Source organism: Mustela putorius, unplaced genomic scaffold (genome assembly GCF_011764305.1).
Source record: "Mustela putorius furo isolate JIRA1106 unplaced genomic scaffold, ASM1176430v1.1 tig00003845_pilon_pilon_pilon, whole genome shotgun sequence".
In the NCBI taxonomy this organism is placed as follows: Eukaryota; Metazoa; Chordata; class Mammalia; order Carnivora; family Mustelidae; genus Mustela; species Mustela putorius.
Window position 1 is genome coordinate 91,620,852 of NW_025421998.1, and position 14,210 is coordinate 91,635,061.

The window sequence follows — 14,210 nt, forward strand, 5'->3', positions numbered from 1 at the left end:
TTATTTCAATAAATAGGTGATTTCCTCATTTAGCTTCTTCCCAGGACATTCTCCATATTCTTACTTCTGGTATCAGCTAAGAGAAGCAATTTATAGCATTTATGAGATCCATTTGTTTTATTCTTTCTTTTAATTATAAAGTTGACTTCCTGCTTGTCTTTTGGATTTCAATTTTTCCCATTCCAAAATGGGATGTGAATTGTTTTCACATTATTCCCAGTCTTCCCAGAACAGTGTGTCAAAGGAATCACTTCCTTCATATAGGTGTCAGCTGTTTACCCTATGATATGCAATGTCTGGTTTTTCTTATACTCATAATTGTGAGCTTAGAATGAAGTTTGGGTGGAGACACAAATTTAAGATACACCCAACATTTATTCCCTTTTGTTACTTTTATTTATGTATTTGTTTTCCTGTTGTAACTTTTAGGTAGAGGTGCATTTATGGCTCTGAAATCATATATAGCATTAGTAGAGCATAGTTTGAGGGAATCAGACAAATGAGGTCATGCTGACCCTTTCAGAAGGTATCCCTTAGTACCTGGTTTTAGTTGGAAGGCACAAAGTTTGTAATGCACAGGTTTATCAGCCTGACATCAGTAGGCCCTTTTTGTACATTTATTCATATAATCCTTATTACAGTCCTGCCTCATATTTGTGCTAAAGAGTGTGAAGCATTTAGCACAATAACTGGAACACAGCAGACTCTCAATATGGTCACCATTATAATTTACTGTTGTTTTACAGAAGAGGAAATAGAAGCTCAAAAGGATTTAAGGGTTATAGAGCAATCAGTAAAAGGAACAACCTAGTTCTATATTGTTTTAAACTCCATATTCTATCTCTTTTTATTTAAATGAGTTCCATGTAGAATGTGTACAAGATGTGTCATTAGGCAGGATTCAAATCCCACATTTGCCACTTAGTAGTTTTATGATCCTGGGCAAGTGATGGTGGCCAGTTTTCTGATCTGTAAGATGGGGATTTATTGATTTGCTAGAGGATTACTAGACATCTAGTAACTAGTCTAGCGTTAGAAGAGAGCTCTGACAAAAGCCAGCAGGTCTTTCACTGGGCCTCTGGTCTCATTTGCACCCATTCATCTCCCCTTGCTTTTAGGCCTTGGAAACAATTTAGTTCAGGAACAATGGATAGTTTGAAGTTAGTACTGGAGAGGAGCTGCTGCTTCTCTCTTTCCTAGGCCTAGCCACTCTCCAACTTGTGTGCTAATCATTCCCTTGGCTTTTTATAGTTCATTATCTATGTATGCTTTCCTATTTAATATTTTATTTGGATTGTATTGGATTTTTTAACTTAAATGGTCAGTATTCTTCTAGGACTTCCTTTCTTCACTCAATATTTTTTGGGGATTCAGTCATGTTGATATCTGTAGGTTAAGTGGATTGATTTCATTGCTGTAAAGTATTTTATTATTCAAATATATCACAGTATTTTGTTTCTACTGTTGATGGACATTGGATTGTTTCCAGTTGTGAGCTTTTATAAGAAATGCTATGATGAACATTCTTGAACATACCTTCTCATGCTGAAGTATAAGAGTTTCTCAGTGTTGGAATTGTGAATCATATGGTATATGTATTATTAAAGGAGTTTATCATTTACCAAATACTTACTGAGCACTATGCCAGGGATTAATTCATGGACTAATATCCTATCTGTCAAAATGACATGATCTTTTAACCCATGGTTTTCTAAACATACTTGTAAAGTATAGCAGTACAGAGCCTGCACTTGGGTCAGTCAGCCAAGGGTTCAAATCATAATTCCAATGATGTGTGACCTTGATCAGATTAGCTGGAGTTTCTGATCTGTTTCCTCATCTTTATGAGGATAATGCAGTACATATAAGGAGAACACTGAAGAAATGTTAGTTCATTTTAGGGTGTTTTTGTTCTGTTTTGTTTTTTACTTTTTATTTTGAAATAAATAAAAATAGGTTGATGGGAATTTACAGAGAGATCTAAGGTACCCAGTTTTTCCCAATGATTACATCTTCTGTAACTAGTACAAATCAAAACAAGAAAATTAGCACTGATAAAATAGTGCCTATAGTTCTTTACCATTTTATCACATGTGTAGATTCATATATCCATCATCACAATCAAGATACTAGCATTCTTGTTTTATTCCATCATCACCAAAGCTCTCTTTGTAGTCATATCTACCCTTTCCTTTCCCCATACTCCATCCCTAAATTCAGGCAAAGCACTAATTATTTTCCATCTCTGCAGTCTTATTTTGAGAATGTTATGTAAATGGAATCATTCATAAGTGGCCTTTTGAAATTAGCTCTTTTACTCAGAATGATACTTTTCATGTGTTTTGCCCATTTTCTAATGGAATGTTTGTTGTTTTCATTGTTGAGGTTTGAGGGTTCTTTATATATGGGAGATATGAATCGTTTCTCAGATCTTTGCTCTTTTAGTTTTTTTCCTTTTCCACGTAAATATTGTAATAACATTGTCTATACTTAAAAAGTATATACTTACTTGTTTAGGATTTTGATAGGAATATACAGGTCTGTAGGTCAGTTTGGAGAGAATTGACATCTTTACTGCAGTGAATCTTCTAATCCATGAACACAGTATATCTCTCCTCAGCATTTTGTACTTTGAGTGCTAAGATGCTTTTACACATCTGTCAAAAATGAATTGGCCCTACTTGTGTGGATCTATTTCAGTTGTCCTGTTTTATTCATCTTTGTCTATCTCTTAATCAGTAACAGACATTCTTGATTATAGTAGCTATGTAATATCTTGAAATTAGATAGAATAGTTCCTCTTTCTTGTTTTCAGTATTGACTTAGCTACTATTATACATTTGCTTTTCTATATAAATTTAAAAATCTTGTCTATATCTACAAAAAAATGTTGCTGGGATATTAGGAATTGTGTAAAAACCACAGCTCACATTAAGGAGAATTGGCATCTTTACTACACTAATTATCTCTATCCATGAACGCTCTGTGTTTCTCCATTTATTATATGATTTCTGCTTGTTCTCATCAGCATTTTATAGTTTTCGGCATATAAGTTCAATACAGGTTTTGCTATATTTACACCTAAGTGTTTCGGTTTGTTCAGAGCCAATTTCCAAATGGCTTTTCAAAACTGGGTAAGTCATAGTAGTTTGTACTTTTTGAGTAATCTGTTTTACTTGCATTGTTAAATTTCTGTGACAAGTGTTAGTATTCCTCTATTATCCTTTTGATACCTGCATCATCTGTAGTGCTATTCCCTTTTTTTAATTCTTTGGTAAATTGTGTCTTCTCCTTTGCCATCTTCAGTCTTGCTGAAGGTTTGTTAACTTTATTGGCCTTTTCAAATAACCAGCTTTTTGTTTGATTGACTTCAGTTATCAATTCCATTAGTCTCTGCTCTTATATTTATTATTTTCTGTCTCCTTTAAGATTGAAATTGAGTAGTCCGTGTTTCTTATGCTGCCTCTCTTAACATCTGGAAGAGGAGGGCCTCCTCCTTACTACTGGTGGATGGTGTTGAAGTCTCTTGTTACATCTTGATACCTCCCTTGGTAATAGGGGCATGGGTGTCTGTTCAACACTTCCCATTGTTCTTCATTGACGTATGGAAGGAGTGGGGACAGAGGTTACTGGTAGGCAGTAGTAAAAGTTCTGACTATCCACTAGTCTTTTTCTAACACCAACCCAGCACAGAGGTAGAGGAGTACTGCATTACTGTCCTGGAGGGGCAAAATTCAGGCTCTTCCCATGATCTCCACTAATACTGCAGGGGGCCAAATTAGCACCCAGTAAGGATGAAAGCCACAGCTCCCTACCAGTCTTCTCTGACAGACACAGCAGTGTGTGGTTGGGGGTACTTGGTTTCTTCTTAGCCAGGGTGGAAGTCTAGGCTTCCCACTGGACCTTTGCTCGTGGGAAAAAGAGCACAATTTTATCTGTTGTGTTTGGCTGGAGCAGAGCAGTTATTGTCTAGAAGTTTTGTCTTGGTGAGCTGCCCATTTCCTGGTCCTTTGGATAAAGAGGAGCAGGTTTCTGTGGGATTTTTTTGTTTGTTTATACCTGTTGATGTACATAGGATGGTGATTTCATGACTGCCTACTTTGGAATATATGAGGCTAAAAGAAAATCCAGTGAACTCATCACTGTGTCACTCTTTGGGTCCTGAGGACTCTAGCTAGTCTTCTTATGATTGTTTTGTATAGACAATCTCTCTTTCAGTCTTCTTATGGTTGTTTTGTATAGAACACCCAGAGGTTTTAGCTGATAAGGAAAAATATGTTTATTCAATCTTACTCTTTTGTGAAATGCTTTGTCACATACTTTGCAGATTGTTGTTATTAATTCATTGTTAGTAGCACATATTAGGTATATCTTTCCCAGGTTGGGCATTGTCTTGTTACTTTCTTCATGGTAATCTTTTGACTAGCTGTAGTTCTGATTGTAAATGAAATCAAGTTCATTAATCTTTCCCTTAATATCTCAGTTTTTGTTTCTTTAGAAATTTATTCCCGCTCTAAGGTTATACAGATGTTCTCTTATATTTCTTTGGAAAGTTACAATGTCCTTAATCTTTTGAAAGAACTATTATTTTTAACTGGGTAGCGGTCTAATTCTTCCCCCTCCCACTTTGGAGAACTATAGCACCCTGAAAAGTTCATCCCTTTTCGCATTGATCCCTAATGTCACATCTATCCTGTATAAAATGTACTTACATATGAGCCTGTTTCTGGTATTGTGTATGTGTATTCTGTTACACTTTTTTTTATCCTTAAATAAATTTTACACCATTTTAATTACCATAGCTTTAGAATAAGTCCTTTACTTGGTAGGCATATCCCCCCAGCTTGTTGAAATTCCTGTTAGGATTATTAAAATTGCATTGAATCTATAGATGCATTTGGGAAGAATTGGTATCTTTTACCATCGTGAACAGGTTTTTCTTTACTTAGATATATTTTAATATTTCTAAATACAACTTAACATTTTTCTCCACAGTGACCTTATATATTTAAAGCAATTATTTCCGAGTACTTGGTATATTTTTGTTATTGTTGTAAAATAGATTCTTTAATTTAAAAAATTTGTTTTTTGCTTATATATACAAATGAAATTGACCTTTGGATTACTTTATACTCATTCTTATGCATTTCATTTTACAAAAAAATGTACCTGGGAACTTTATCACAGTCTCCTTGGTAGAAATTACAGCATCAAGTGAATATTAGATTTTTAAAATTTTAATCAATTTAGATTTTAATTCATTAATTAGTTATTACTTACTGTTTTACGAAGCACTATGAAAGATTATTCTCCCCCACCAAGACACATATTTGCCCTTGTTAAAGAAAACACAATGGTGTTTCTTAATCTCACATGGAGATTTTAGGTAAAACAAGTAGGTTTGTACTCTCCTTTCAGAAATCCTGATTCTGTAGGTCCAAAAAAATTTGGAAGTCCCTTTTTAAAAACTCCACACGAGATTTTGAAAACCACTGCCAAGGGGAGTTGCTAACCGATAAGAGAGTAGCCCATGGGGTTATTAGAGGGTCATCTCATTGAAAATAATGAACTTTTATTCATTATTAAATAAACTAGGTGTGGGATATGTCTATATGTGTACATATGTGTATACATATAATCCATATATGTATATAAACTGGATTGTTTTGTATTAAGTAATAATAGATATGACTTTGAAGAAAGTGGGCATTATAAAAGAACCCAGTTACAGTTGGAATGAGACGTGCTTGTTTGGTGTTTACCGTATTTGTATTAAAACTTGGGATGAGAGCTCATGGATATAGAGAACAAATTGGTGGTTGTCTGAGGTGTAAAGGGTCATGGGTGGGTGAAAGAATGAAGAGGGTCAAAGAATGAAGAGGTACAGATTTCCAGTTATAAAATGAGTAAATCATTGGGTTGTAATGCACAGCCTGGTGACTGTACTTATGCTGTATTGCATATTTGAAAGTAACTAGAAGAGTGGATCTTGAAAATCTTACCACAAGAAGAAAGCTTTTATAAATGTGCATGGTGACAGATGTTAACGAAACTTACTGTGGTGGTCATTTTGCAGTTACATACAATCAATCAAATCATTATGCTGTGCAAACCAAAAAAACTTAGAACACAATTTTGTTTTCCCCAGTTGGAGTCATTCGATGTCCAGTTTGCAGCCAAGAATGTGCAGAGAGACACATCATAGATAATTTTTTTGTGAAGGACACTACTGAGGTTCCCAGCAGTACAGTAGAAAAGTCTAATCAGGTAAGTGTACTAATTAAGTCTTAAACATTTTGCTTCTTCTTAATGAGGTGGCCTGGATTGTTGAAGGACTCTAAAATAAAAGGTGTCTGACTTTGACCATTATGTCTGTCCAATTATGTAATATTTTAAAAGGTAATAGAGTAATGAATAATTCATCTTAATGAATAAAATAGTGCCAATTCAGAAGCCTTGTTTGTACCCCCACCTTCCCTATCCCTTCAGAGAGAAAACCACTATTCTATACTTGACAGTATCTCTTTTTTTTTTGTAACTTTACTGTGTATTGACGGGTTTTTTTTAATTTCAAGCCCAACCTTTTTCATTTTTTTCTGTTTTAATGATGAACTCTATAATGATACATATGAAACATATGTATCATTCCATAACCCACACATAGAACATTTTTATTGCCCCTTTAAATCTAAATTCATTTGATTCTAAATGAACTCTATAATGATACATATGAAACATATGTATCATTCCATAACCCACACATAGAACATTTCTATTGCCCCTTTAAATCTAAATGGCCAGTCGCTGGTGGGTGAATTATAGTGCTCTGGTGGAGGTGAGCTATGATTTAATTCTGTAGTGTACACTAAAGTGTAGTGTATTAGTGTACTTTTGAATCGTGATTCATTGATGATTTTTCTAGGCATTTCCTTAAAGTTGGAGCATAGTATCTGTGAAGGAACAGAATCTGACAATGGAAAAAAAATGTTCATTAACCTAACATGTAAAAATTGAAAAGGTAATGTTTATGACACTTAAGGAATCACATAGCAAAGTTTCCATACTTTTCATTTTCAATTTTTTATTTCATGAGGGAACTGAGGGAATTTAGGGTTCACTTAAAATGAATATAGCCATTACTAACTAAAATATCCCTTTTGGGGGGCACCTGGGTAGCTCAGCTGGTTAGGCAGCCATCTCTTTCTTACGGCTCGGGTCATCATCTCATGGTTGTGTTATTGAGTCTCGTCTGGGCAAGGAGGCTGCTTGGGATTCTCTCTCTTTCCCTCTCCATCTGCCCTTACCCCCTTCCGTTATGCACACATGGGTTTGCTTGCTCTCTCCCTCAAAAAAAATTTTTTCTTTAAATACTGCTTTTGTTTCAAAAATATCCATAGTTCATCAGAGGTCAAAACAGGGCTTGGTGCAGGGAATAAACTTTCTAGTTGTGAAACTGGTTTTAAAGCATGAAAATATAATTATTTATGTGAGCTACAGTGTCAAGTACTTAACACCTCTGAAAGTTTCCCTGTGAATACCAGTGATTTTTTTGTCTTCTAGAGTGTCAGGTCACTTTGCTTCATATGTGATTATATTTATACTAGATATACTTTGTTGGTCATATCACTCACTCATTATGCTTCATCAGATGAACTCTAGCAGTGTGTCTGAGTGCTCAATCCAGAAAATTCAAAAGCAAAGCAGCATAAATCATTAACAGGATGGAGTTCAGATCCTCTATGAATTGATGGTGATAAGAGATGAGTATTGAAGGGATTCTAAACTAAAGGACAAATTTAAGAGGCTGCTTTATGACTCTGTATAATCAGTTTTTGTAAGTTTACTCTGTTTTTTCCATAAAACATAATAGGAAAAAGTTATAAATTAGAGATAGTTCAAATTGACATCTTCATTTTAGATAAGTGAGGATAGGAAGGTTGTTAAACATGGTTCAGGAATAGGGTAATTGGAGGAATATTTGGGAATGAAGACAAGAGAGATGATAATGGTGGATGAAGGAAGCACTAGGCAAGAGGTAATGAGAGGGGCGCCTGGGTAGCTCAGTGGGTTAAGCCTCTGCCTTCTACTCAGGTCATGATCTTAAGGTCTTAGGATCGAGCCCTGGCTCTCTGTTCAGCAGAGAGCCTGCTTCCCTCTCTCTCTCTCTCTCTGCCTGCCTACTCTCTGCCTAACTTTCTCTCTTTCTCTCTCTCTGTCAAATAAATAGATAAAATCTTAAAAAAAAAAAAAAAAAAAGAGAGAGAGAGAGAGACTGAGAGCTGAGTTGAATTAGCCTGGTAGCAGTAAGGAGAGGGGAAGGTTTGATATACCTGCTTGGGTATGGAGGTGAGAGGGACCTCACTAACAGGACGTTGGTGCTTTTCACAGAGAGAAAGGAGGTAGCAAAGTAGATAGAGAATTGGTTTTGAATATGATTGAGTTTACCTATAAGATTAAAGTAGTGTCACCTATATTCAAACTAGAACTCAGGATATTTTATAGCTGAAGAAAAATTCTCATTACAGATAAGTTTAAGCATTAGAGGAAAAGGGACGGTTTCACATAACGGACTCCCATATACATTACCTCACTTAATAGTCGTAAACTCGTTTTATGTTTAACCTGACACTCCCTCCGCGCCCACAGACACACACTATATTAAGTTGAAGTTATTCCCAGGCATTATATCATCTAATCCATAAATCTTTCAGTACTCCTATAGAAAAATATTTTTTTTATAAACATAACCACCGTATTTTCATCTGTAAAAGAAATTTACAGTAATTCCTTAATATCATCAAAAATCCAGTGATAATGCTCTAATTGTGGTTTCTTTTTTTAAAACAGTGGTTTGCTTTTGTAAGGATCCAGTAAGGCCTACACAGTGCATTTGGTTGATTAGTCTCAACCCTATCTTTTAATCTCAAATTATCCCTTTACTTCGCTGGCTTTCTTTTTCCTCCCTTTTCAACATTTGATAGATAAACTTGGTGTTAATCCTATACAGTTAGCCTTATTCTGCCTTTTGCTGGCCATCTTTGTAAAGTTATTTAACATTCTTCTGTCTCCTGTATTTTGTGTACATTGGCAGTAAAAATGTAGAGGCAGGTTTAGTTTCAGGTTCCATTGGGTGAGAGAATACTTTTGATCCATATGTCTGTGTGGAGGCATAGGAGTTTGGTTGTCTTTCTTTTTCCTGATGTCAGTGGCCATTAATGACCATTGCCATGCTCCCATGTTACATTACAGCCTTGGAAAATTATGACAGTCTCATTCTGTCATGCCCCTATATTTCTTAACTGGCTTCCTTCATTATTCTTTGTTATAAAGGAAAGGTAGGTTAAACACTTCTTTTCCTTTAGTTGCTAATTTTTAGTAGTCACTTAGTTTCTTAGCATTCTTCAGATGTTGACTAATAAGTGGTGTATGTGTGTGTATCATGAATTCATGGATTTTTTTTTTTTTTTTTTTTTTTTTTTTTTTTTGGACAGATCAGAAGTAGGCAGAGAGACAGGCAGAGAGAGAGGAGAGAGAGAGGAGGAAGCAGGCTCGCCGCCGAGCAGAGAGCTCGATGCAGGGCTCAAGCCCTGAGATCATAACCTGAGCTGAAGGCAGAGGCTTAACCCACTGAGCCACCCAGGCACCCCAAATTCATGGATTTTTAACATAAAATGTGTTACAGTAATTGTTGTTATTGATGCTCCACTTGTGCCATCTTGGCAACAGGAGCCTCACATTGATTCCTGAGTCATTCTGATACAATCGCAGTCATCACTGCTGTCTCCCCTGCCTTCTGTTTTGACGTATTGTTAGATGTTTTGGTTCCTTTTGGTCGGATATGGTATCTGGAGACCACAGTATACGTGTGGGGTTACTCATCACCATTGGTTTGGTCATTTTTCTAGGCCTTGCAGGAGAATGATTTAGCAAACACTCTTTATTCAAAAAAGAGAGTGACTCCACTTACTGTGTTGAACACTGCATGATATATAGAATTTTCAAATCCTAAAATTATACACCTGAAACTAATATAACACTATGTTAATTACACTTGAATAAAAAAGAATAAACAAGTCCATCTGTCTTGATCTTGAATTTAGGCCACATAGTATCTCTTGGGGCTCAGGCAGGATTCCTCTCTAAGGCATCTTTTTATTAAGAAGCTCATCAGCCAGGTATCTGGGTGGCTCAGTTGGTTAAGCGACTGTCTTCAGCTCCGGTCATGATCCCAGAGTCCTAGGATCAAATCCTATATTGGGCTGCCCCTACTTTGCGGTGACCCTGCTTTTCCCTCTCCCTCTGCCTGCCACTCCCTCTGCTTGAGCACGCTCTCTTTCTTTCTCTTTGTGTCAAATAAGTAAAATCTTTAAAAAAAAAAAAAAGAAGCAGCTCATCAACCTCAAACACGTGGAATTATTATAATAGAATCTTTGAAATCTTTTTTTTTTTAAAGATTTTATTTATTTATTTGACAGACAGAGATCACAAGTAGGCAGAGAAGCAGGCAGAGAGAGAGGAGGAAGCAGGCTCCCCGCTGAGCAGAGAGCCCGATGCCGGGCTTGATCCCAGGACCCTGGGATCATGACCTGAGCTGAAGGCAGAGGCTTTAACCCACTGAGCCACCCAGGCGCCCCGAATCTTTGAAATCTTTATTAAGTGTCAGGGAAAGGGATAAACAGAATACAAGTGATAGAAAACTATTAACCTTAGTAAGGAAACTAGTGTTTTTAAGAAGGCTAGGATTTTAGAAAAATAATGGGTGCAGATTTGTAACAGAAAAGCAACCAAGTTTAGTATTAATGGTCAAAATGTGTTTACCAAGTGAACAAATTTCTGGAGCAAAAAATGTGAGAAATGATCCCAAAACCTCAGGCAGCAAATGGCTATTCTCTACATCAAAAGAACCCTGAAACTGCATCCCCCTCGTGACAGAACCACCAGATGATAGCGTAAAAATTCAGTATATAGATATTTGATCTGTAGGATACCAAATGTCTAACTGTCATGTTTTGTTCCTGTTATATTTCCACCAAACAGATAACTTGACCTGGTATGCTACAGAGTATGTGAGAAATTAGGGTTGTAGCCGTGCCTTCTGGGCCATCCCGTAAGATGACCAGGATCATCTCCAGTGCAGCAAGTCTTTGAGGCTCTATCTTGACCCTGCTGAGGATCACAGAAGGCTCCCCTTTTCCCTTCCCTTCCCTGCCCTGTCATTTGAATAGCACCGAAGAAGACTGATAACCCGCTCAGTTATCAGGAGAGTTGTGGATCTGCTGAAAATTCAAATTCAGCAGAGAGGATCAAATCTGTGATTATTAAATGTGGCTGTGTTCCACCCCTAAGCAAACTGAAAGCCTGACTGGATGCTCATGAGAAGTTACTGAGGGAGGATGTAACATCTATCTCTAAGATTCCAGTAGCTAGAAGACTTTAAGAAGAGAAGTAGATTTCATTTGGCTCAATAGTGCACTCTCCAAAGTTAAAATATGCTTCTGTATGAGGTAATGGGTGCCTAATTGTTGATAATATACAAGCAGCAACTGTCTAGGAAGGAAAAAGCAAATACACCACAAGTATATATTGATATTTATAAGTCCAATTTAGATTTGTAGATCTTACTTTTTAAATTTTATGTTTATCTCACTTGTCTGACATTGGAAATTTTAGTTCGTAATTACATTGACATAATTATTTATTTTCTCCAAATATATATAATTACGTTATAGGGTATATCATCAGTTTTGGTATAATCAGGAGCCATCTTAATTCTTAAGAATTAACTAGATATAAACTTGTTTACTGAAAGGATAAGTAAAAAAATACTTAAAGTATCATATGGCAACTATAAAGATGCAGCTCAGAGAACAAAGAGAAAAGGTTGAAATTAGGCAAAGTTAGAGGAAGGGTCTTGTGGAACATCAGCTCAAACATCTGAAGAGAGGCAGTGCTGTTTGTCCCATATTGGTGTCTGAGTGTTTGGCCTTGGGATTGCAGACCTAGGAGGAGCGGGAGTAGGCCTGTGGTGTCATTATCTCCAAAGCTGATTCCATGAGGATTGGAAAAACTGCAAACTAGAGCTAAGTGCTGCTCCCAGGGTGAAGTAGCATTGATTGGCATGATGTTCACAGAAAATGCAAGCAGATAGCAAGACAACTAAGATGAAGTACCTTCTTCCCTCTGGCATTGCAGTCTCCCCCCAGCACCATCTGTTGTTAGAATCTAATGTGGAACCAGGTCATAAAGCATAAATACGGTTTGCAGAGTCAGAGTAAGGAAGAATAGAGTTGGGACTGAAAGTAGAAATTATAGTGCTGTTTCTGTCAAAATAGAAAGCAAGGAAGACAGTAATCACTGCATGTATGTACTGGAGATAGTGAATCAAATCATAATTTTTTCCAAGTTTTTATATAAATTCCAGTTAACATAGACTGTAATATTTCGAAGTTACTTGAAATAAATAATTCTTTGAAGTTAAGCCACCCACTTGATAGGCATATTCATTTGTTTCACTTGCTTTTGGTTTTTAGGGATTTAACTTTTTTAATTTAAATTTGTAGGACTACATATAAAACATTCCTATAGTTCTAAAGTAAAATCCATAAAACACAGTGTGTTGAGAGAACTCGAACTTCTTTTGCTGTTTAATCTACCCTTATACCTTATTTCTTCTCTACCCTATAGGTAACTATTTATTTTCCTTTATTCTTTCATTTAAAATATTTTACATATAATTTTAAGTAATTTTATATTATTTAAGAAATATTAGCAAATGTTATTTCACCTATCTCCATCTTTCTTAGAAGAGCAGTAGCATGATACGCTTGTCCACTTTACCTTTTTCATTTTACCTCATATACTATAGATACTGTATTCTTTCTTGTAGCATAGTGTGGAGATTAAATTTTAGGTGATATCCTTAAAGACAAGATAGTTGAAGCTAAGGGAGTATGGACAAGACAATCCCCAGATCTAGCAAAAATGTACAGAATTGGAGGAGGAAGGTGGGGTTGGTATCCGGAGGGCAATCAGGGAGATAAGAGGATCTGGAGGTATCAAGGAATCAGAAGTAGGAAGTAGGAGTCAATAATGTTAGAAACGTTAGCTGATAAGAGCTGAGAAAAGGCAGTGTTTGAATTAATGAAAATGTTATCTAGGTATTTGGAATTTGGCTACCATAAAGTGCTAACTGAGGGGGACCCCCCCCCCAAGCTACGGAAGATAACATGAGGACTGCTTACATGTAACTTTAATATCTTTTCTCAGAGAAGAGTGCCACCCTCTGCACAGTTACACACACTGGCAACAGAGGAGCTGTCCCTCCTTCACCCCCCATATCCAGGGCATCCTCTGAACCAGTTTTACCATCAGTCTTCCTCATTCATTCCCATTTCCACCTAAACCACTGGAAAAAACCTCTTGTCTCCGCAGAAAGTACTTGCCCCTTTTATAATCTGTTCTCTATATTACAGTGACAGTGATTTTTTAAAACTGCAAGTATGGCCATGTCACTTACTAAAAAGCTTTTAGAAGACTTCTTCAGACAAGGACCCAAATGGCCATGTGATCGTGCTTGATCCGGCCCCTCTGCCAGCCTTGTCCCTAGCTGCTTCTCTTGCCAGTCTTTCCTTGATCTCTGCACTTCAGTCATACTTTCTGTCAGTTCTTTGAACCTGCTGTACTCTTCTTGCCAGAGGCTTTTGTACATGGTGTTCTCTCTGCCTAGAAGTCTTTTCATCAGTAATTGATGACTCAACTTTCATATCTTAGTATTAATATGACCTCCTTAGAGAAAGCCTTGCCTGGGTAATCTCTGCTTTCTCCAACACTCCAGCCCCATTAAAATGAGATCAGTTTCCCCTATCATGCACTTTTATAGCTTCTCATACTTTTCCCTTATAGCATTTCTCAGTTTGTAATTACGTATTGGTGTAATTCTTCCACTAATGTTTGTGTGCCTCACATTTCATCTCAGCACTACTCAACAAAATCTGTTACTAACCGCACTTTAAAGATGAGCATTCTAAGTAACCTGACCAAGACTACCCAGCTAGTAAGTGTGGAATGGGGATATGAACCCACACTCCCATCTGTGAGACTCCTGGTATCATAAGAGCAGGAACCACATTTGCTTTTCCACATTGTTAATCCTCAGCACTTAGCATTGTGTCTGGAGTATTTGATCCATTGAGTGAAGGACAATGCCATAT

General features: G+C 36.6%; 1 protein-coding gene across 4 annotated transcripts in view; it reads left to right on the forward strand.

Annotated features, from left to right (window-relative positions):
* Positions 1-14,210, forward strand: part of TRIM24 (tripartite motif containing 24) — a 95,802-nt gene that overhangs the window by 29,877 nt on the left and 51,715 nt on the right. For all 4 annotated transcript variants that reach the window (XM_013050010.2, XM_045063019.1, XM_045063020.1 and 1 more), the window contains exon 2: positions 6,149-6,267. In XM_013050010.2, the coding sequence (XP_012905464.2) occupies positions 6,149-6,267 (119 nt within the window). The remainder of the gene's footprint in view (positions 1-6,148; positions 6,268-14,210) is intronic.